At 43.0% G+C, this 21136-nt stretch overlaps 1 protein-coding gene across 3 annotated transcripts in view; it reads right to left on the reverse strand.

The window, feature by feature from the left end:
• Positions 1–1214: 1214 nt before the first annotated feature.
• The window catches only part of LOC121540461 (palmitoyltransferase ZDHHC9), a 45054-nt gene continuing 25132 nt past the window's right edge, over positions 1215–21136 (reverse strand). For 2 of the 3 annotated variants that reach the window (XM_041849342.1, XM_041849355.1), the window contains 7 exons: positions 18317–18475; positions 12003–12140; positions 11305–11353; positions 10860–10962; positions 6159–6262; positions 5533–5629; positions 1215–5071 (listed from right to left, as the gene is read on the reverse strand). In XM_041849342.1, coding sequence (XP_041705276.1) covers positions 4844–5071; positions 5533–5629; positions 6159–6262; positions 10860–10962; positions 11305–11353; positions 12003–12140; positions 18317–18475 — 878 coding nt within the window. In that variant the 3' untranslated portion in view covers positions 1215–4843. The remainder of the gene's footprint in view (positions 5072–5532; positions 5630–6158; positions 6263–10859; positions 10963–11304; positions 11354–12002; positions 12141–18316; positions 18476–21136) is intronic. The other variant, XR_005995500.1, reaches the window with a different exon arrangement.

A 21136-nucleotide genomic window follows, 5' to 3' on the forward strand; every position in this document is an offset into this window, starting at 1 on the left:
CACAGTGAGGCGAAGACTTTTGGAGGATGGCCTGGTGTCAAGAAGGGCAGCAAAGAAGCCACTTCTCTCCAGGAAAAACATCAGGGACAGACTGATATTCTGCAAAAGGTACAGGGATTGGACTGCTGAGGACTGGGGTAAAGTCATTTTCTCTGATGAATCCCCTTTCCGATTGTTTGGGGCATCCGGAAAACACCTTGTCCGGAGAAGACAAGGTGAGCGCTACCATCAGTCCTGTGTCATGCCAACAGTAAAGCATCCTGAGACCATTCATGTGTGGGGTTGCTTCTCAGCCAAGGGAGTGGGCTCACTCACAATTTTGCCTAAGAACACAGCCATGACTAAAGAATGGTACCAACACATTCTCCGAGAGCAACTTCTCCCAACCAACCAAGAACAGCTTGGTGACGACCAATGCCTTTTCCAGCATGATGGAGCACCTTGCCAGAAGGCAAAAGTGATAACCAAGTGGCTCGGGGAACAAAACATCGACATTTTGGGTCCATGGCCAGGAAACTCCCCAGACCTTAATCCCATTGACAAACTCCAAGCATTGATTATGCAAGAATGGGCTGCCATCAGTCAGGATGTGGCCCAGAAGACAATTGACAGCATGCCAGGGCGGATTGCAGAGGACTTGAAAAAGATGGGTCAACACTGCAAATATTGACTCTTTGCCTAAACTTAATGTAATTGTCAAATAAAGCCTTTGACACTTATGGAATGCTTGTAATTATACTTCAGTATACCATAGTAACATCTGACAAAAATATCTCATAACACTGAAGCAGCGAACTTTGTGAAGACCAATACTTGTGTCATTCTCAACATTTTTGACCACGACTGTACACACGTGTGTAAAAAGTGGTGCACCCCCCCCTGCTGGTACAGTTGATAGTCACGGAGATAGAACCTGTGACCTTCTGGTCCCTAATGTTGCAGATGCTCTTTCTCAAAGAATGTATATTTATAGCCCTGTTTACACTTTGCATTAACATGTGGTTTTCATGATCTGATCAAGATGACACAATCACTATCTGTTCAAAGTTGTCTGCTTCCACACATTTATATTTAAACGTGTCCATTATCCTTCCAAAGAGTCTATTGTGACCAGATTTCCTGGCCTCTCCCTGTATGCAAATTATTTGACAGATATTGTTTCAAGCAGTCAGCAGTCAAAATCCTTTCCATGCAATAATTCAGAGACAAGATGATTAATAAGACAATATAATTTAATTACCAGATACGCCAATCAATCATGTAAAAAGTGAGGGAAATATCATGAAATATAAATAATCACAGTGTTATTACTAAACAAAGTGAACATAAATAAAAATGGAAATAAAATTCCATCAGTGGTATTGTATCTGTACTATATGCATTATGTACTGTCATATCTAGATCAGAGCCTTCAGATCGGAGACCCTCAGTGTACGTTTAACATCATAAATCCAAATCATACATCCAAACGTTAACTCAACATTAAGATAAGCAATTCCAAACATCTCAGGTCATTGTATGTAATATTACTATATGCCCATAGAGATAGCATTAATAGTACAAGGGTTCGATCCGTTCAATTAGCTTACAACCAGGTTAAACTATAACATGAACATTCCCCTTTTCATTTGTTAATCACAATCACCAATACAGTCGCACTCTCCATTGACGCAATACAACAGGGAATTATCTATTGACAGAGAATCTTTACAACTGTCCAGAACCGAATACTATTCAGGGACAAAAACTCTTCAACTTCAATTGATAGGAAGATTGGTTTGAGGCTTAAGAACTGCTCCGAAAGATGAAAAACAAAAAGAGAAAAGAAAAATATTAAAATAGAAGACATTTCCTGAAAGGACTTCTCAATGCATACATACAAATTCAGGAAATAATGTAAACCACTATTTGATTAAAACATCCCTTGGTTGTCTGTTTCACAAGGCGGCTTATATTCTCGGTAGCTCTGGGGTGAAATCTCCCCTAGGTAAAGATTTAGGATCAGCTTCCCGTCCCACAATCCTAACCATTAGTAGGGAAAATTCTAAACTGATTCAAGATCAGTGTCTAAGGAAACGCTGATCACCCTACACCTTCTCAGCACAAGTAAAATAGTGATAAAAACACTGCAAGGGCCTAGATGGTTGTGTTAACTCATAGTTCAAATCAGGATAAAGTCTGGGTTACTGTTGTAATGTTATTGAGTGTAACTTGTAACAACTAGTAACTCCCCTACTCACATTCCTAATTCAAATACACTGGAAATGAGAATATTTGTGAAATCAAATCAAATTAAAAGTTTAAAACATACTGCTTGGCCATGTACAGTAGCGCTGCAATCCTTTATATTAATTAAATCAGATTATTAAAGTATTATTCTATTCTGGTCATGTATAAATTATCATCTTGGGCGTATCAGATGGCTGAAAGACTGTCAACGTTGTTATACTAGATTTTCTATACAAGTATACATCACAATTACTCTGCCTTACACACAACACAACAAGTAATACAAACTCTCTCAATTGTCAACCAATAGCAGTTTAACATATCACCCCATTCTCACTGACCATCTTTTGTGAATCCTGTCCGTTCTAGTTGAAAAGCAGCTGAAATTCTCACACACCTCGCCCGCCTCTCACAAACCCTCATAATCCTCTGCGATATTTGGTGTGAAATGAACAGATGAGAAAGAGAAGAGAGAAAGCAGCTCACGTCTCTCACTTTTCCAGTTTGATAATGAGCCCTCCACAGGTGGCTGGTGTACTGAATATCCTCCCTGGGAAACACAGAGGAAGAGAAGGAGGAATGGAGATAATGAAAGCTGTCCTCAGCAATATGTGGATGATGACAAGCAGCAAGGACACCAAGTTGACAGTGGAAGCTAAGAGGAGAAATTCAGAAGTTGCATGACTTGCAAGCAGCAGGGTGGACGTTCATTCACAGGCAAATATCTAACACTGGCCACACACTCAAACAGAGACAACCTGTTTCTCTTCTCTCAATCTTCCCTTTTCATCAGCAATAGATCCAATAGTTTGTTCAACACCTACATATAGTATTTACATTTAAACAATGGCTTTACTTCGTATTTTTCTGCTGTCTCTAAGTCTCATTGGTAACTGTATAAAAAGGGACGTTATTTACAGTCGGCATGTACGATTTGGAGTGCTGAGTCATGAACTGGAGTCTAAGGGTCTCTGTAGCTAGACCTGGAGTCTAAGGGTCTCTGTAGCTAGACCCGGAGTCTAAGGGTCTCTGTAGCTAGACCTGGAGTCTAAGGGTCTCTGTAGCTAGACCTGGAGTCTAAGGGTCTCTGTAGCTAGACCTGGAGTCTAAGGGTCTCTGTAGCTAGACCTGGAGTCTAAGGGTCTCTAGCTAGACCTGGAGTCTAAGGGTCTCTGTAGCTAGACCTGGAGTCTAAGGGTCTCTGTAGCTAGACCTGGAGTCTAAGGGTCTCTAGCTAGACCTGGTCTAAGGGTCTCTGTAGATAGTATATATTTGCATGTGATAGCGCAGCTTTTTGATAAGGCACTGTAACTAGTGTCTACTGTCAACAGCAATCAGGCCTCTGTCTCACACACACCAGGGTTGGGGCCGTCATTATACATTCAGTCAATTCAGAGGGTCAACTGAAATTCCTCAGAAATGTTTTACTTGGAATATGAATTTCAGTTTACTTTCTGAATGGACTGAATTGAAATGAAAATGCCCCCAACACTGACACACACACACTGACACACACCCTCTGGGACACTAGCAAAGTGTCTGCTTCTAATGCTAGATACAGGAACTCTGTGAGGGTACCCCTGGAAACGGTCTGCCAGAAGATCATTTGACCTTTTGTCTGAGGAATTTCAGTTTACCCTCTGAATTGACTGAATTTATAATGACGGCCCCAACTCTGGTGTGTGTGTCTGTGTGACAGTATAAAATGGAAGGGTAGTAGCCGAGGCAGAACCTTAATCTCAACATTTCTAGAGATGTTCATTAGGATCACTTACTGGAAGAGAGACAACATGGTGGCTCTGAGATATTGCCTCTTTATCTCAACCATAAACGATGGTTAGTGTTTCCTTTCTCCACCATGTTTTACTGTTCAACACACCCTAAACTAGCTGTCAGTCCTTATATCCTCATCATCCTAATAGCTGTTGTGCCAATTGCCCAGCTTCCCATGGATTGCATAGGGGCCTGATCGGTGTGGTTCTGAGAACAGACTAATAGTGTGGATGTGTTAAGAGGCTTTACAACACAAGTGTCTTTGTCAGACATTTTGCAACGCTAAGAGTATTTTAGAACTGGCTTTTCACATTAAAAAACAAAAAGACAGAGAAACAGTAGCATTAACAATCAAGAGTCCACAGGTAGCCACGATCCAGAGGCGCCTGGGTACGGTATCCATTTTAGGACCCCCTCAGCCTCACACTACTCAGGATATACGGTAATCTGCATCCAGTGGGCTCACAGTTCTTAGTTTCCCCATCACCTGTGTTTTTCCATGCAATGTTCAGGGGAACGAGAAAGGTGCTGAGCCACCATCCCCCAATCCCCAACCCCCCATCCTTCTGGAGTGTGAATGTCAATCAAGCAGTCCCGCAGTCATTGAGTTAGGGGGGATGCAGGCTTTGGTGGGGGCACCAACTCTGCATATCTGGTGGAATGAGCAGGGAGTCAGAGCCTTGCAGTCATTCTCCACTCATTACAGGCAGATGCTTCTCACTCATATAGCTCATACAAAAGCTGATTAAAGTGTCTCCCTCACAGGTCCAGACAGAGCGTTTTAGAGAAATGTTGTGACTGTGGGAGGGGCAAGGAAGGAGTCTCCACCCCCACCACGCAGCTAGAGTGCCTTCTCTTTGGCGATAATGATGGAGGCCTCCGCGTCAGTTTCAGGTGAGGCCAAGGGCGGGACTTTCGTGGGAGTGGGCAGGGATTTGGGTAGAGTGGGCGTCTTCTCCTCCCTCGGGGAGGGGCTTCTTTTCTCTGCGTGGGCGATGGCAGAGTCTGCCATGCTGGGCTTGGCGTCGTCAGGGGTGTGCTCGTTGGGGATGAGTGGAGCTGTAGTTTTCTGCAGAGGGAACATGGCACAATAAGTAGATTCTAATAGTAACCAAAAGACCAGAAACTATTGATAGCTGAAAAGGCAAGACATTGCACCAGTAGAAATATACCGACACATAGTGAGGTGCAACAGTATATAAGCTATACATAGGCACAGAATGGCAACTGCAGACATTGCAAGGTACAAAATGGCATCTGTACAAACAGAGGCACAAAATGGCTACAGAACAGTGAGCTGCTGAGTGCTTTAAAAGTATCTCTCTATAAAAAAGGAAAACATTTTCTGCTCTACAGTACATTGTTCTCCCTGTACAGCTCATTTGCTCTCCTCCTCTCCTCCCTCTCTCTATGTAATTGATTTAGGCTATATTTTATGCACACACACTGTATTATGCTTTGTGTCTGGCAAGCTGGAGCGATTTTAGTGCCAGACAAAGTAAATTAGTGTGTGTGTGTGTGCGCACTTACTGTGGTCTGTGGCACTGGATTGCTGTTGGTGGCAGGCTCGGCAGCAGATGTGGGAACAGGCAAATCATCCTGCATCAGCCCTCTTCTGTCCAAGACACTGCCAAGGGAAGACAGACAATCAGTCATCAACAACACCCTATTCATTACCGAAACAGAAAGTAGAGGGAGAGAGAAAGAGAGAGATGGAGAGAGTGAATGAGATAGAGGCAAGGGAGGGAGGGAGGAGGATGAAGAGCGGCTACAGTGTGAGAGGAATAAAAAGAGACTAAGAGAGAGAGACGAGGGAGGGATGGGTGAGGGTCGGAAGGGGAAGGAAGACGACAGAGGAGGGTGGCTACAGAGAAGATGAATATTACAGAGACAAGTTAGCAAGAGAGAGAAAGAGAGACCATGAGAAGAGAGGGTAAAATAGTGAATAACACAGCAGCAAAATATTTTCCATACTAGCGTATCCTCTGAGCAGAGACAAGGCAGCTAGTGGTCCTACAGTAAGGTACCTGGGGTATGCAGGCCCACACAGCACTAATGGTCCTACAGTACCTGGGGTATGCAGGCCCACACAGCACTAATGGTCCTACAGTACCTGGGGTATGCAGGCCCACACAGCACTAATGGTCCTACAGTACCTGGGGTATGCAGGCCCACACAGCACTTCACAGCAGTTATTGATGATGTTCTTGTGGCTGTAGGGGTTCTGCACCCGGTTCTTTCCAGACCACGAGCCTTTGATCTGTGTAACACAAAATACACTCCCCCGTAAAAAAAGACAGTAGGAACACATATAGCAAACACCACATTTTTTGTGTCATCTATTCCACCCAGGGTCTATTCCATTTCAATTCAGTCAATTTTGTAAGTCAACTGAAAGTCCAATTCTTTGTTTTTAAATGAGGAAATCGGGATTGGAATTTCAGTTCTGGAATCGACTGAATTGGAACGGAATCTAGCCCAACCCTGCTTCAGCCAGATGCAAACAACGCCCTTACAGATACAGTCCTGACACTGCCTGTCTGGTTACCATCTCAACAAATAGGGCATATTCAGTATATTACCTCCACCTGCTAAAATAATGTCCCTGTACTTACTGTAATCACACAGGGTTAAACCTGACCAACAAAATAGATCTTGTGAGGGATTCCTGGTTCAAGTATACGCTAGGTATGTTAATATATATGTATGCAGGGATATCGTCATTAAAATGATCTAAATCTTTAATTCTGAGATAACGGGAGTGTGATGCTAGGATGTACTTCTCCGAACTAGGAATAATTATTCACACAAAGAGTTATCATTGCATGAAGTATCAAGCTGGTAGGGTTGTAAAGCTAATGGTAACTTAAAGTTCCCTGATTCTTCAGTAATTTAGGTAATTAACAGGTAATCTATTGTAACTTTGGTAATTTATACTTGAATAACTGTAAGAATGTATTATATATAGTATTCATTTATTATATCATATTGTCGATGGGTTTCTCGTTGATAGACCATATGGTTGAAGAGAAAATTGCCCAATTAATGAAAAAAAGCATGGCATTTTTTTCAATTAACTCTGCAACTATTTACTTTTTTCACAACTGCCACCAGTTGACGCCAAAACGTTTACAACAGACACATTGACATAGTAAAATAAGTAAGTGTGTGAAAAACTATTTCATGCTGAAACCCTCATATTAATCACCAATGGTATTCACCTAGTTGATGGTTTATATTTAGGATAATGTTTTACATCTTTGGAACTATTTTTTTTATTTTTTATATAATCTTATTAGATTATTTTATATATTTGACATTACCCCAAAACGGCCATTAGATGTCATCTGATAAAATATAATACTGTGAAAAATGTTGGTAGTTTACTGGTGAACTTTGAATGTTTCCAGTAATATCCCCTCCCTTTGCAACCCTACCTGCTGGTGAATGTAATGGACACAGAAATCCTTGGGGGTGTTCAGACTAGACCGCTCCTTCAGGAGGTTAGATCAAGGGCCAGCCCTGGGACAAACTGCATACGCTTTCTAAGGATATGTCCTAAATGGCACCCTATTCCCTATATAGTGCACTAGCCCTATGGGTCCTGGTCAAAAGTAGTGCACTATATAGGGAATAGGGTGCCATTTGGGGGGGACACCTGTCTAGGGCTATGATATATCAAATGACTTGTTCTTAACATTCAAATGTCCCAGTGTTTTATGTGAGCACGTTAGCTAAGTGAGACAAAGGAAGGAACATGTGTTATCCCTATAGAGACCAGCTCAGCCATGGTTCTGAAGGTGACCCCCTCACCGCACGCACACACATACGTACATACGTAGGTACGCTTGGCTGCAGGCCAAGCCCCTGCAGGTATTGATATGTATATTATTATCCTGATGACAGCCACGGTGCCGTGTTGCTACCAAAGCGACAGTGGCTCATTTTTCTCACACTGCTCATTACCAGTAGAAAGAGGGCTGGCAGCCCGCAGGAGGAGAAAGGAAAGGAATAATACATTAAACATTAAAGTAAAGTAGAGAGAGAGCTCTGCAGCTTTCAACAGCTACTACTGCTGCCATCTTGCCAGCATTCAGATCTGGGAGTCTCTCAGATAAAGATATAGACAGTGCCTTTGGAAAGTATTCAGACCCCTCGACTTCTCCACATTTTGTTAGGTTACAGCCTTATTCTAAAATTGATTAAATTGTTCCCCCCTCCCCAATCAATCTATACACAATATACCATAATGACAAAGCAAAAACAGGTTTTGACATTTTTGCATATGTATTAAAAATAAAAACTGAAATATCACATTCACATAAGTATTCAGACCCTTTACTCAGTACTTTGTTGAAGCACCTTTGGCAGCGATTACAGCCTCAAGTCTTCTTGGGTATGACGCTACAAGCTTGGCAAACCTGTATTTGGGGAGTTTCTCCCATTCTTCTCTGCAGATCCTCTCAAGCTCTGTCAGGTTGGATGGGGAGTGTTGCTGCACAGCTATTTTCAGGTCTCTCCAGAGATGTTCGATTGGGTTCAAGTCCGGGCTCTGGCTGGGCCACTCAAGGATATTCAGAGAATTGCCCCACTCCTGCGTTGTCTTGGCTGTGTGCTTAGGGTCGTTGTCCTGAGGTCCTGAGCAGGTTTTCATCAAGGATCTCTCTGTACTTTGCTCCGTTCATCTTTGCCTCGATCCTGACTAGTCTCCCAGTCCCTGCCACTGACAAACATCCCACAGCATGATGCTGCCACCACCATGCTTCACCGTAGGGATGGTGCCAGGTTTCCTCCAGACGTGACACTTGGCATTCAGACCAAAGAGTTCAATCTTGGTTTCATCAGACCAGAGAATCTTGTTTCTCATGGTCAGAGTCTTTAGGTGCCTTTTGGCAAACTCCAAGCGGGCTTTCATGTGCCTTTTACTGAAGAGTGGCTTCCGTCTGGCCACTCTACCATAAAGGCCTGATTGGTGGAGTGCTGCAGAGATGGTTGTCCTTCTGGAAGGTTCTCCCATCTCCACAGAGGAACTCTGGAGCTCTGTCAGAGTGACGATCGGTTTCTTGGTCACCTCCCTGACCAAGGCCCTTCTCCCACGATTGCTCAGTTTGGCTGGGCGGCCACCTCTAGAAAGAGTCTTGGTGGCTCCAAACTTCTTCCATTTAAGAATGATGGAGGCCACTGTATTCTCGGGGACCTTCAATGCTGCATAAATGTTTTGGTACCCTTCACCAGATCTGTGCCTTGACACAATCCTGTCTCAGAGCTCTACGGACAATTCCTTCAACCTCATGGCTTGGTTTTTGCTCTGACATGCACTGTCAACTGTAGGACCTTATATAGACAGGTGTGTGCCTTTCCAAATCATCTCCAATCAATTTAATTTAACACAGGTGGACTCCAATCAAGTTGTAGAAACATCAAGGAGAATCAATGGAAACAGGATGCACCTGAGCTCAATTGAGTCTCATAGCAAAGGGTCTGAATACTTAAAAACATTTTTTTATCTATTTTAGAATAAGGCTGTATAACGTAACAAAATGTGGAAAATGTCAAGGGGTCTGAAAACTTTCTGAAGGCACTGTAGCTGCATACACAAGACACTACTGCAGAGCAAAATCCTCTGGCCACACCAACACAAAGTCAGCTGGGAGTGAGAGCAAGGGGTGTCGGTGGCGGCACTGACCAACTTGTCAAATGCCTCACTATTCAATAGGCTTTTATGTTTTTTACCTGTTAATGTTTTATTGTTTATGTAATACCCATGGATTTGAGTGTCTAAGACTGCCATGTAGTTATTAATCATACTTCAATCACTCCTGCATTGCCGTTTATACGCAATGGTCATATAAAGTAAATATTACCATGACAAATTTGATTGAACTCCAGCCTTTAAGTTCCAACTAAGGCTCCAAAGAACAAAAAGGGTGTGTGGTTGCCAAGGTGACAGGTGGTAGAACTGGAGTGTTTACACCACCCACCCTAAGTGTGTCTTTTTCTTTCCAGCCACATGAAGCCCCGCCATGTTAGCACTCCCCTTTTAGCATAAACAGAACCCTGGAGTGAAGAAGATCCTAACAACTGACACAGGGTCCGATCTTATTGCAGCCCCTTATGGTTAAAGTTAGGATTCGGGGAAGCGTTAATCTGAACCTAGATCTGTGGTCATGTAAAAACTTCTTACTCGAGTCTCCGGCTGTGTAGTGTCTCTAGAGAGACGGCTTTCCTCCCACAATGCATCAATGTTCCAGCATACGCGTCTGTACTTAGACAACGTCAGTTTGGCAGAGAGGAAAGTGCGGAGATGAGACATCCGGCTTTCTTACGTCTTTGCCTTATCCACTTGTTGCCCTAGCGTAAACATCCCACGGACACAAAATAGTAGCTAGAAAGATATTGAGTGCATTTCGCAAGTGGTTAGTTTGTATCAACTACCTTCACTAAAACCAATGCAAAGTATTGCCTGCAAACTTTGGTTTTATATCGCGACGTTCTGTCATGTCTGCCTACAGGCTATGGTAAGAGTTTTTCATGAGCACAATTCCTGCCCGCATTTTAAGCCCCATCTACCCAAACTCGTGAATTGTTGCGAGAGTTGTCTGTCTGAAAAGGACCCTCCCCTGAGTTTATTTTTTTTTCCTTTTCAAAGTTACCATGATAATACATCATGATTCCCTGACCTAGTGCTGTTGCCCTAGGTCTGACATTTTCAAGACGACTGGCTGTGTGTCAATAACCTAAAATGTCCTTCCTTCCTTTCCATATCTCCATTCTTTAATCACCACTGATAGATAGAGAAAGCTAGTTTAAACTATTGAGACATACTATAGAGAATGGTAGAGAATAGAGATACTCACATCCTCATTGGTGGTCTGGTTGAGGGAGATCAGGTATGTATGGAAGCCTGTCAGTCCCACCACTGACCACAAGGTGAAGAAGCACACCAGCACTTCCAGCACAGTGGGATTGGGTTAAGGAAACAACAGCACAGATACAGCAACAGTACTACAAGCTCTCAAAGTCTACAGGTCAAGGATAGGTCTATCATGAGGTTACTGCAATCACTAACGATTTATTATCTCCTTTGATATTACATGTTCCAGTGACGATTCAGGTTATAACTCCATATAACTCGATTTGACTCAAACTAAATTCTTTATTATTAATAGTGTCTTTGTTTATTTTCTTCTTGTAGGTTTGAAGTAATCTACGGTGGCCCTAAGGGGGAAACTACGGTGGCCCTAAAGGTCAATAAACAGATGGTATTGTGGACTGTAGATGTTTGTGGAACTGAAAGGCTATGTCCCAGGTGTATCCTGAAGTGTCTTCATAAACCCAGAGTTCACCGAACCTGTAGAGAGACGAGTACATAGTTAAAGGAGGGTTTCTATGATACACACACACACACACACACGCAAGCTCTCACAAAAACACAACACACAAACACATCTAAAAAGCTCCAAGACATGCACTTAAATATTCCCCTCTCACTCACTCCACCATTTAAAAAAATTAAACAATTCATTAAAATTAGGGATGACATTGACAGTACGCTGGCTGCGGCTTGAATTAAGCTCACATGCCTGGAGCTAATTATCCTGACTGTAAATGCTCTACACTTCTCCCTGCCCTCCTGCTGTCTGTAAAGGTCCATTTAGGAACAGATCAAAGGAACAGCTGATCTAGGTCTGGTTCATCACTTTTCATCATATTTAGCCCACATCACTCACTCGGCGAGCCCTTTCCAGTTCGGTTACATTCCCTCAACTGTCAATAGTGACAGCTTCCCGCACACCTGTGAATTTCCTATCCACCAATCTGTAAACACCCTGTCTGGAAGTCGGTCAGGGTCTGAAACTGACCTGGACCTACCTTAGCTTTTAGTATTATATTCCGCTGTGGTCTTGGCTGTGACAGACGTAGCGAACAACAGTCATATTCCGGCGTGCCAAGCTACACACCCACCACCCCCCTCCCTGGAGCTCCAGGAGAATACTCACGCATCACCACGTGTACGATGTTGAAGGTGAAGATGTAGATGGTGAGCAGAGACAGGGACAGGGTGAACAGGTAGAAGTAACGGTAGTTCCTCTTGCCCACACAGTTGCCCACCCAGGGGCAGTGATGGTCAAAGCGATCTGTGGAGAAGAGGAGAGAGGGATGAGGTTAAAGACGGAAGAGGTTCTGTGGCCACACGATCAAACGCCACTCCATCACAGACACAAAAAACGAACTTAGTTCAATTTAACTTGGAAATACCACTGAGTGCGTAGGATAGACCATTCCCCAAAGTTCTGCTGGTTAAATGTTTTGAAGATAGTAAAACACATGAGCTGTTAGTAGAGGTGCTCACTAACGGAGAGTAAACTGCAGGCTATAAAATAAAGAGAGTGACACTATATATAAGCCCCAGTAATTAATTGGGCAGACCAACGTTTCGGCATCACATTGCCTTCTACATGCGTTTAGCTAGGTAGTCATTGACAGATAATTCTGACAACCTAGTTCAACAAAAGGTAAAGTAGCCATTAGCCAATGTCCTCTGCTACAAAAGGTCAGTAAACCTCAAAGACGAGCACACGGTTATTACAGCCAATAGGAGCCATTTCCCTATAATTCCCTCTGGTCTGAATATGGTGACACCCGTCTCATTATTACCAGAGTGAATCCAGTGTCAGATAGCTTTACAGACAAAACATCTTGCTTTACACTGTTCTCCCTGTGGCAGACAACACACACACCCTGGATAGTTTCACAACATTATTTAAATGAAAATGATAACAGCATGTAGGTGGAGGACTTCTGCATTGGCGCATATCAGGAATGAGGAAGAACCATCAGAAATATGATCTGTTGATGTACGGTATAGGAGCCTTGTGTAGATAATCAACTACTAAATCATATACAGTGCATTCGGAAAGTATTCAGACCCCTTGACTTTTTCCACATTGTTACGTTACAGCCTTATTCTAAAGTGGATTAAATGTGTTTTTTTTTCATCAATCTACACACAATACCCCATAATGACAAAGCAAAAACAGGTTATAATACATTTGTATTAAAAATAAAAACAGAAATATCACATTTACATAAGTATTCAGACCCTTTACTCAGTACTTTGTTGAAGCACCTTTGACAGCGATTACCGACTCGAGTCTTCTTGGGTATGAATTTACAAGCTTGGCACACCTGTATTTGGGGAGTTTCTCCCATTCTTCTCAGCAGATCCTCTCAAGCTCTGTCCGTTTTTTTTGGTACCCTTCCCCGGATCTGTGCCTCGACACAATCCTGTCTCTGAGCTTTATGGACAATTCCTTCGACCTCATGGCTTGGTTTTTACTCTGACATGCACTGTCAACTGTGGGACTTTGTATAGACAGATGTGTTCCTTTACAAATTATGTCCAATCAATTGAATTTACCACAGGTATTGTGTGTAGATTGATGAAGATTTTTATAGCAAAGGGTCTGTATACTTACAGTACCAGTCAAAAGTTTGGACACACCTATACCCCCCGTAAAGCATGGAGGAGGTGGTGTTATGGTGTGGGGGTGCTTTGCTGGTGACACTGTCTGTGATTTATTTAGAATTCAAGGCACACTTAACCAGCATGGCTGCAACAGCATTCTACAGTGATATGCCATCCCATCTGGTTTGGGCTTAGTGGGACTATCATTTGTTTTTCAACAGGACAATGACCCAACACTTTTTTGTTTACTACATGATTCCAAATGTGTTATTTCATAGTTTTGATGTCTTCACTCTTATTCTACAATGTAAAACATAGTAAAAATAAAGAAAAACCCTTGAATGAGTAGGTGTCTCCAAACTTTTGACTAGTAGTGTATGTAAATAAACAAAATCTATTTTTAATAAATTTGCAAAAATGTCTACAAACCTGTTTCGCTTTGTCATGATATTGTGTGTAGATTGATGAGGATATACAGTTGAAGTCGGAAGTTTACATACACTTAGGTAGGAGACATTAAAACTTGTTTTTCAACCACTACACACATTTCTTAACAAACTATAGTTTTGGCAAGTCGGTTAGGACATCTACTTTGTGGATAACAAGTAATTTTTACAACAATTGTTTACAGACAGATTATTTCACTTAAAATTCACTGCATCACAATTCCAGTGGGTCAGAAGTTTACATACACCGAGTTGACTGTGCCTTTAAACAGCTTGAAAAATTCCAGAAAATGATGTCATGGCGTTAGAAGCTTCTGATAGGCTAATTGACATCATTTTAGTCAATTGGAGGTGTACCTGTGGATGTATTTCAATGCCTACCATCAAACTCAGTGCCTCTTTGCTTGACATCATGGGAAAATCAAAATAAAATCAGCCAAGACAGAAAAACATTTGTAGACCTCCACAAGTTTGGTTCATCCTTGGGAGCAATATCCAAACACCTGAAGGTACCACGTTCATCTGTACAAACAATAATACGCAAGTATAAACACCATGGGACCACGCAGCCGTCATAACACTAAGGAAGGAGACAAGTTCTGTCTCCTAGAGATGAACATACTTTGGTGCGAAAAGTGCAAATCAATCCCAGAACAACAGCAAAGGACCTTGTGAAGATGCTGGAGGAAACAGGTACAAAATTATCTATATCCACAATAAAATGAGTCCTATATCGACATAACCTGAAAGGCCGCTCAGCAAGGAAGAAGCCACTGCTCCAAAACCACCATAAAAAAGCCAGACTACGGTTTGCAACTGCACATGGGGACAAAGATCATACTTTTTGGAGAAATGTCCTCTGGTCTAATGAAACAAAAATATAACTGTTCGGCCATAATGACCATCGTTATGTTTGGAGGAAACTGGGGGTAGCTTGCAAGCCGAAGAACACCATCCCAACTGTGAAGCACGGGGATGGCAGCATCATGCTGTGGGTTTTTTTTGCTGCAGGAGGGACTAGTGCACTTCACAAAATAGATGGCATCATGAGGAAGGAAAATGATGTGGATATATTGAAGCAACATCTCAAGTCATCAGTCAGGAAGTTAAAGCTTGGTCACAAATGGGTCTTCCAAATGGACAATGACCCCAAGCATACTTCCAAAGTTGTGGCAAAATGGCTTAAGGACAACAAAGTCAAGGTATTGGAGTGGCCATCACAAAGCCCTGACCTCAATCCTTTAGAAAATGTGTGGGCAGAACTGAAAAAGCATGTGCGAACAAGGAGGACTACAAACCTGACTCAGTTACACCATCTCTGTCAGGAGGAATGGGCCAAAATTCACCAAACTTATTGTGGGAAGCTTGTGGAAGGCTACCCGAAACGTTTGACCAAAGTTAAACAATTTAAAGGCAATGCTACCAAATACTAATTGAGTGTATGTAAACTTCTGACCTACTGGGAATGTGATTAAATAAATAAAAGCTGAAATAAATCTCCCTCTACTATTATTCTGACATTTCACATTCTTAAAATAAAGTGGTGATCCTAACTGACCTAAGACAGGGAATCTTTACTGGGATTAAATGCCAGGAATTGTGAAAAACTGAGTTTAAATGTATTTGGCTAAAGTGTATGTAAACTTCCGACTTCAACTGTATGTATGTATGTATGTATGTATGTATGTACGTACGTACGTATGTACAGTGGGGAGAACAAGTATTTGATACACTGCCGATTTTGCAGGTTTTCCTACTTACAAAGCATGTAGAGGTCTGTAATTTTTATCATAGGTACACTTCAACTGTGAGAGATGGAATCTAAAACAAAAATCCAGAAAATCACATTGTATGATTTTTAAGTAATTAATTTGCAATGTATTGCATGACATAAGTATTTGATACATCAGAAAAGCAGAACTTAATATTTGGTACAGAAACCTTTGTTTGCAATTACAGAGATCATACGTTTCCTGTAGGTCTTGACCAGGTTTGCACACACTGCAGCAGGGATTTTGGCCCACTTCTCCATACAGACCTTCTCCAGATCCTTCAAGTTTCGGGGCTGTCGCTGGGCAATACGGACTTTCAGCACCCTCCAAAGATTTTCTATTGGGTTCAGGTCTGGAGACTGGCTAGGCCACTCCAGGACCTTGAGATGCTTCTTACGGAGCCACTCCTTAGTTGCCCTGGCTGTGTGTTTTGGGTCATTGTCATGCTGGAAGACCCAGCCACGACCCATCTTCAATGCTCTTACTGAGGGAAGGTGGTTGTTGGACAAGATCTCGCGATACATGGCCCCATCCATCCTCCCCTCAATACGGTGCAGTCGTCCTGTCCCCTTTGCAGAAAAGCATCCCCAAAGAATGATGTTTTCACCTCCATGCTTCACGGTTGGGATGGTGTTCTTGGGGTTGTACTCATCCTTCTTCTTCCTCCAAACACAGCGAGTGGAGTTTAGACCAAAAAGCTCTATTTTTGTCTCATCAGACCACATGACCTTCTCCCATTCCTCCTCTGGATCATCCAGATGGTCATTGGCAAACTTCAGACGGGCCTGGACATGCGCTGGCTTGAGCAGGGGGACCTTGCATGCGCTGCAGGATTTTAATCCATGACGGCGTAGTGTGTTACTAATGGTTTTCTTTGAGACTGTGGTCCCAGCTCTCTTCAGGTCATTGACCAGGTCCTGCCGTGTAGTTCTGGGCTGATCCCTCACCTTCCTCATGATCATTGATGCCCCACGAGGTGAGATCTTGCATGGAGCCCCAGACCGAGGGTGATTGACCGTCATCTTGAACTTCTTCCCTTTTCTAATAATTGCACCAACAGTTGTTGCCTTCTCACCAAGCTGCTTGCCTATTGTCCTGTTGCCCATCCCAGCCTTGTGCAGGTCTACAATTTTATCCCTGATGTCCTTACACAGCTCTCTCGTCTTGGCCATTGTGGAGAGGTTGGAGTCTGTTTGAATGAGTGTGTGGACAGGTGTCTTTTATACAGGTAACGAGTTCAAACAGGTGCAGTTAGTACAGGTAATGAGTGGAGAACAGGAGGGCTTCTTAAAGAAAAACTAACAGGTCTGTGAGAGCCGGAATTCTTACTGGTTGGTAGGTGATCAAATACTTATGTCATGCAATAAAATGCAAATTAATTACTTAAAAATCATACAATGTGATTTTCTGAATTTTTGTTTTAGATTCCGTCTCTCACAGTTGAAGTGTACCTATGATAAAAATGACAGATCTCTACATGCTTTGTAAGTAGGAAAACCTGCAAAATCGGCAGTGTATCAAATACTTGTTCTCCCCACTGTGTGTGTGTGTGTGTGTGTGTATAAATATATATATATATTTAATCCATTTTAGAATAAGGCTGTAACGTAACAAAATGTGGAAAAAGTCAAGGGGTCTGAATACTTTCCGAATGCACTGTATGGCCAACCACACACAGGGCAGTTCCATGGAAAACGCCTTCCTTCCAGCAAATAACTGCACCCACTAGTTTTATTCCAAATATAAGAAAAATGTATTTTTTAATTCAGTGAAATACTGCAACACAGACTTGATTGCACCGAGGAAGAAGTAATGTATTTTTGTTTCGTCTAGCTCCTGGGCAAAGCTGGATGTACATAAAACCCTCTCCCTTCATTGATTAATTGATTGTATTGAGCCCTTAGTGCAGAGTATCCTGTAAGGAGGCAAGCTGGCTGTCTGTCCCAGGCTGCTGTGTCATGATGGGGGGGTGTGACCCAGACAGACTGCAGCAGGTGCACTGGCCCCACACAGACGGCCTTGTGTTCCACTGTGACTGGGCATAGAGGCACACACTGAGCCTCCACCGTCTTCTCTAACCTCACTCTGTACTAGTATCTGGATGTGTGTGTGTGTGTGTGTGTGTGTGTGTGTGTGAGAGAGAGAGCTGGTCATAAACAGAACAAAGGCATGCCTCAATGATCGCTGGCCAAATTACTGTTATTCTGCAGAGCTTGACATGTTCATGTACAGTCATGACTGTCCTCAAGCAACAGTCCATGACATTCCAAAGAGTCTTTGTAGAGAACTGGACAACGAGAAATATGCCAGCATTCCAAAACCCAACTGGAAACCCATTAGCTATGAAATGTCTATCACACTTTCATCTCATGATATAGAACTTTTCATTAGAACTTCAGATTAAAACTCTTTCCAATAAAACTTGATAAAAAACACTGACAAATCAATGTAGGTAAGGTCAAGTCTTGAGCAAACATTTAAAAACGTATCAGCAGAATGTGTCCTTCACACGCTGATAAAAGAAAAGCTAGTTCTCAACACAGTTTCGGAGTAAATTATTTCATGATAACAACAACAAAATGAATTAAACTGAAGGGAGCAGGAGGGGGAAGAGTGCTCTTCCTTACCCACGCAGTTGTCACAGATACTGCAGTGTGAGGCGCGAGGCGGTCGGAAGATCTTGCAGGTGTAGCAGTACTTCAGTTTGACGATCTGCCCATTGATTTGGACGTTGCGGATCCGAGGTGGAGGCCGCTGCCCGGCCGGGACGTTCCCATTGGTCGCCTCTGTGGAAAACGGAGGGAAAGGAGACATCAACAAAAGGCGGCCATTTTGGTTTATACTCATAGTCAATGGAGTCATATCTATTCATTGTCATAATGTGAAGTGCAAGTTTCACAAATACAGCTTTAGCCTACTCTTGGAATACATTCCCTTTTAACCAAGAATAACTATAATTTGGATTCAGTCATGTCTTAATCAAGGATGATGGTCACATTTAAGAGTCACAGACCACAGGGAAATTACACTGAACAAAAATATAAATGCAACATGCAACAATTTCAAAAGATTTTACTGAGTTACAGTTCATATAAGGTAATCAGTCAATAAAAAAAGAAAGAAATTAGGCCCTAATCTATGGGATTTCACGACTGGGAATACAGATATGCATCTTTTGGTCACAGATACCTTAAAAAAAAAAAATGGGGGCGTGGATCAGAAAACCAGTCAGTATCTGGTGTCACCGCCATTTGCCTCATGCAGTGCGACACAGCTCATTCGCATAGAGTTGATCAGGCTGTTGATTGTGGCCTGTGCGAAGTTGCTGGATATTGGTGGGAACTGGAACACGTCTATCCAGAGCATCCCAAACGTGCTCAATGGATGACATGTCTGGTGAGTATGCAGGCCATAGAAGAACTGGGACATTTTCCAGGAATTGTGTACAGATCCTTGCGACATGGGGCCATGCATTATCATGCTGAAACATGAGGTGATGGCAGCAGATGAGTGGCACGACAATGGGCCTCAGGATCTCGTCACGGTACCTCTGTGCACTCAAATGGCCATTGATAAAATGCAATTGTGTTCATTGTCCGTAGCTTATGCCTGCCTGCCCATACCATAACCAAACCATGGGACACTCTGTTCACAGCGTTGACACCGCTCGCCCACACGACGCCATACACATTGTCTGCCATCTGGCCGGTACAGTTGAAACCAGGATTCATCCGTGAAGAGCACACTTTTCCAGCATGCCAGTGGCCATCGAAGGTGAGTATTTGCCACCTGAAGTCGGTTACGACGCCAAACTGCAGTCAGGTCAAGACCCTGGTGAGGACGACGAGCATGCAGATGAGCTTCCCTGAGACGGTTTCTGACAGTTTGTGCAGAATTTCTTCGCTTGTGCAAACCCACTTCGCTTGTGCAAACCCACAGTTTCGTCTGCTGTTCTTAGACGATCCCGCAGGTGAAGAAGCCAGATGTGGAGGTCCTGGGCTGGCATGGTTACACGTGGTCTGCGGTAGTGAGGCCAGTTGGGTGTACTGCCAAAATATCTAAAACAACATTGGAGGTAGCTTATGGTAGAGAAATGAACATTCTATTCTCTGGCAACAGCTCTGGTGGACATTCCTGCAGTCAGCATGCCAATTGCACACTCCCTCAAAACTTGAGACATCTGTGGCATTGTGTTGTATGACAAAACGGCACATTTTAGAGTGGCCTTTTATTGTCCCCAGCACAAGGGCACCGGTGGAATGATCATGCTGTTTAAATCAGCTTCTTGATATGCCACAGCTGTCAGGTGCATGGATTATCTTGGCAAAGGAGAAATGCTCACGAACAGGGATTTGGGCACAAAATCTGAGAGAAATGAGCTTTTGTGCATATGGAACATTTCTTGGATATTTTATTTCAGCTCATAAAACATGGGACCAACACTTTACATGCGGCAGCTGGCTTAGTGGTTAAGAGCGTTGTGCCAGTAACCGAAAGGTCGCCGGTTCTAATCCCCGAGCCGACTAGGTGAAAAATCTGTCGATGTGCCCTTGAGCAAGGCACTTAACCCTAATTGCTCCTGTAAGTCGCTCTGGATAAGAGCGTCTGCTAAATGACTAAAATAAAAATAAATAAAATAATGTTGCGTTTATATTTTTATTCAGTACACATTTTCAGTCGACTAAATATACCAGACTAAACCAGAGCTTAAACAATTGACCCACAGTGCCTCTACCAGACACACATATAGTAGAGTATGTTCTGAGAATCTTGCACTGCCTGTTGCTAGCTCCACTGCCTGTTGCTAGCTCCACTGCCTGTTGCTAGCTCCACTTCAAAGTATCGTATTCAAAGCCGGTGGAAATCGAGGTTCCCATTGTGTTGGATATTATTAGCCTGGACCTGGGACGATGTGTCTTGCTGTGTCAGGGTATATAGTCCTGTTTAACATACACTACATGACCAAAATGTATGTGCACACCTGCTCGTCCTCACTTTGCTGCTATAACAGCCTCCACTCTTCTGGGAAGGCTTTCCACTAGATGTTGGAACATTGCTTTGGGGACTTGCTTCCATTCAGCCACAAGAGCATTAGTGAGGTCAGGCACTGATGTTGTACGATTAGGCCTGGCTCGCAGTCGGCATTCCAATTCATCCCAAAGGTGTTCGATGGAGTTGAGGTCAGGGCTCTGTGCAGGCCAGTCAAGTTCTTCAACACCGATCTCGACAAACCATTTCTGTATGGACCTCGCTTTGTGCATGGGGGCATTGTCATGCTGAAACAGGAAAGGGCCTTCCCCAACTGTTGCCACAAAGTTGGAAGCACAGAATCGTCTAGAACAGGGGTACTCAACTACTATTTGAGAAGGTCCAGTGACACAAATTCCCTAGGTGGCAAAGGTCCGGATGGATATGGTCCTTTATCGGTGCTGTGGTACAGTGTAGTA

Source organism: Coregonus clupeaformis, chromosome 3 (genome assembly GCF_020615455.1).
Source record: "Coregonus clupeaformis isolate EN_2021a chromosome 3, ASM2061545v1, whole genome shotgun sequence".
Taxonomy (NCBI): Eukaryota; Metazoa; Chordata; class Actinopteri; order Salmoniformes; family Salmonidae; genus Coregonus; species Coregonus clupeaformis.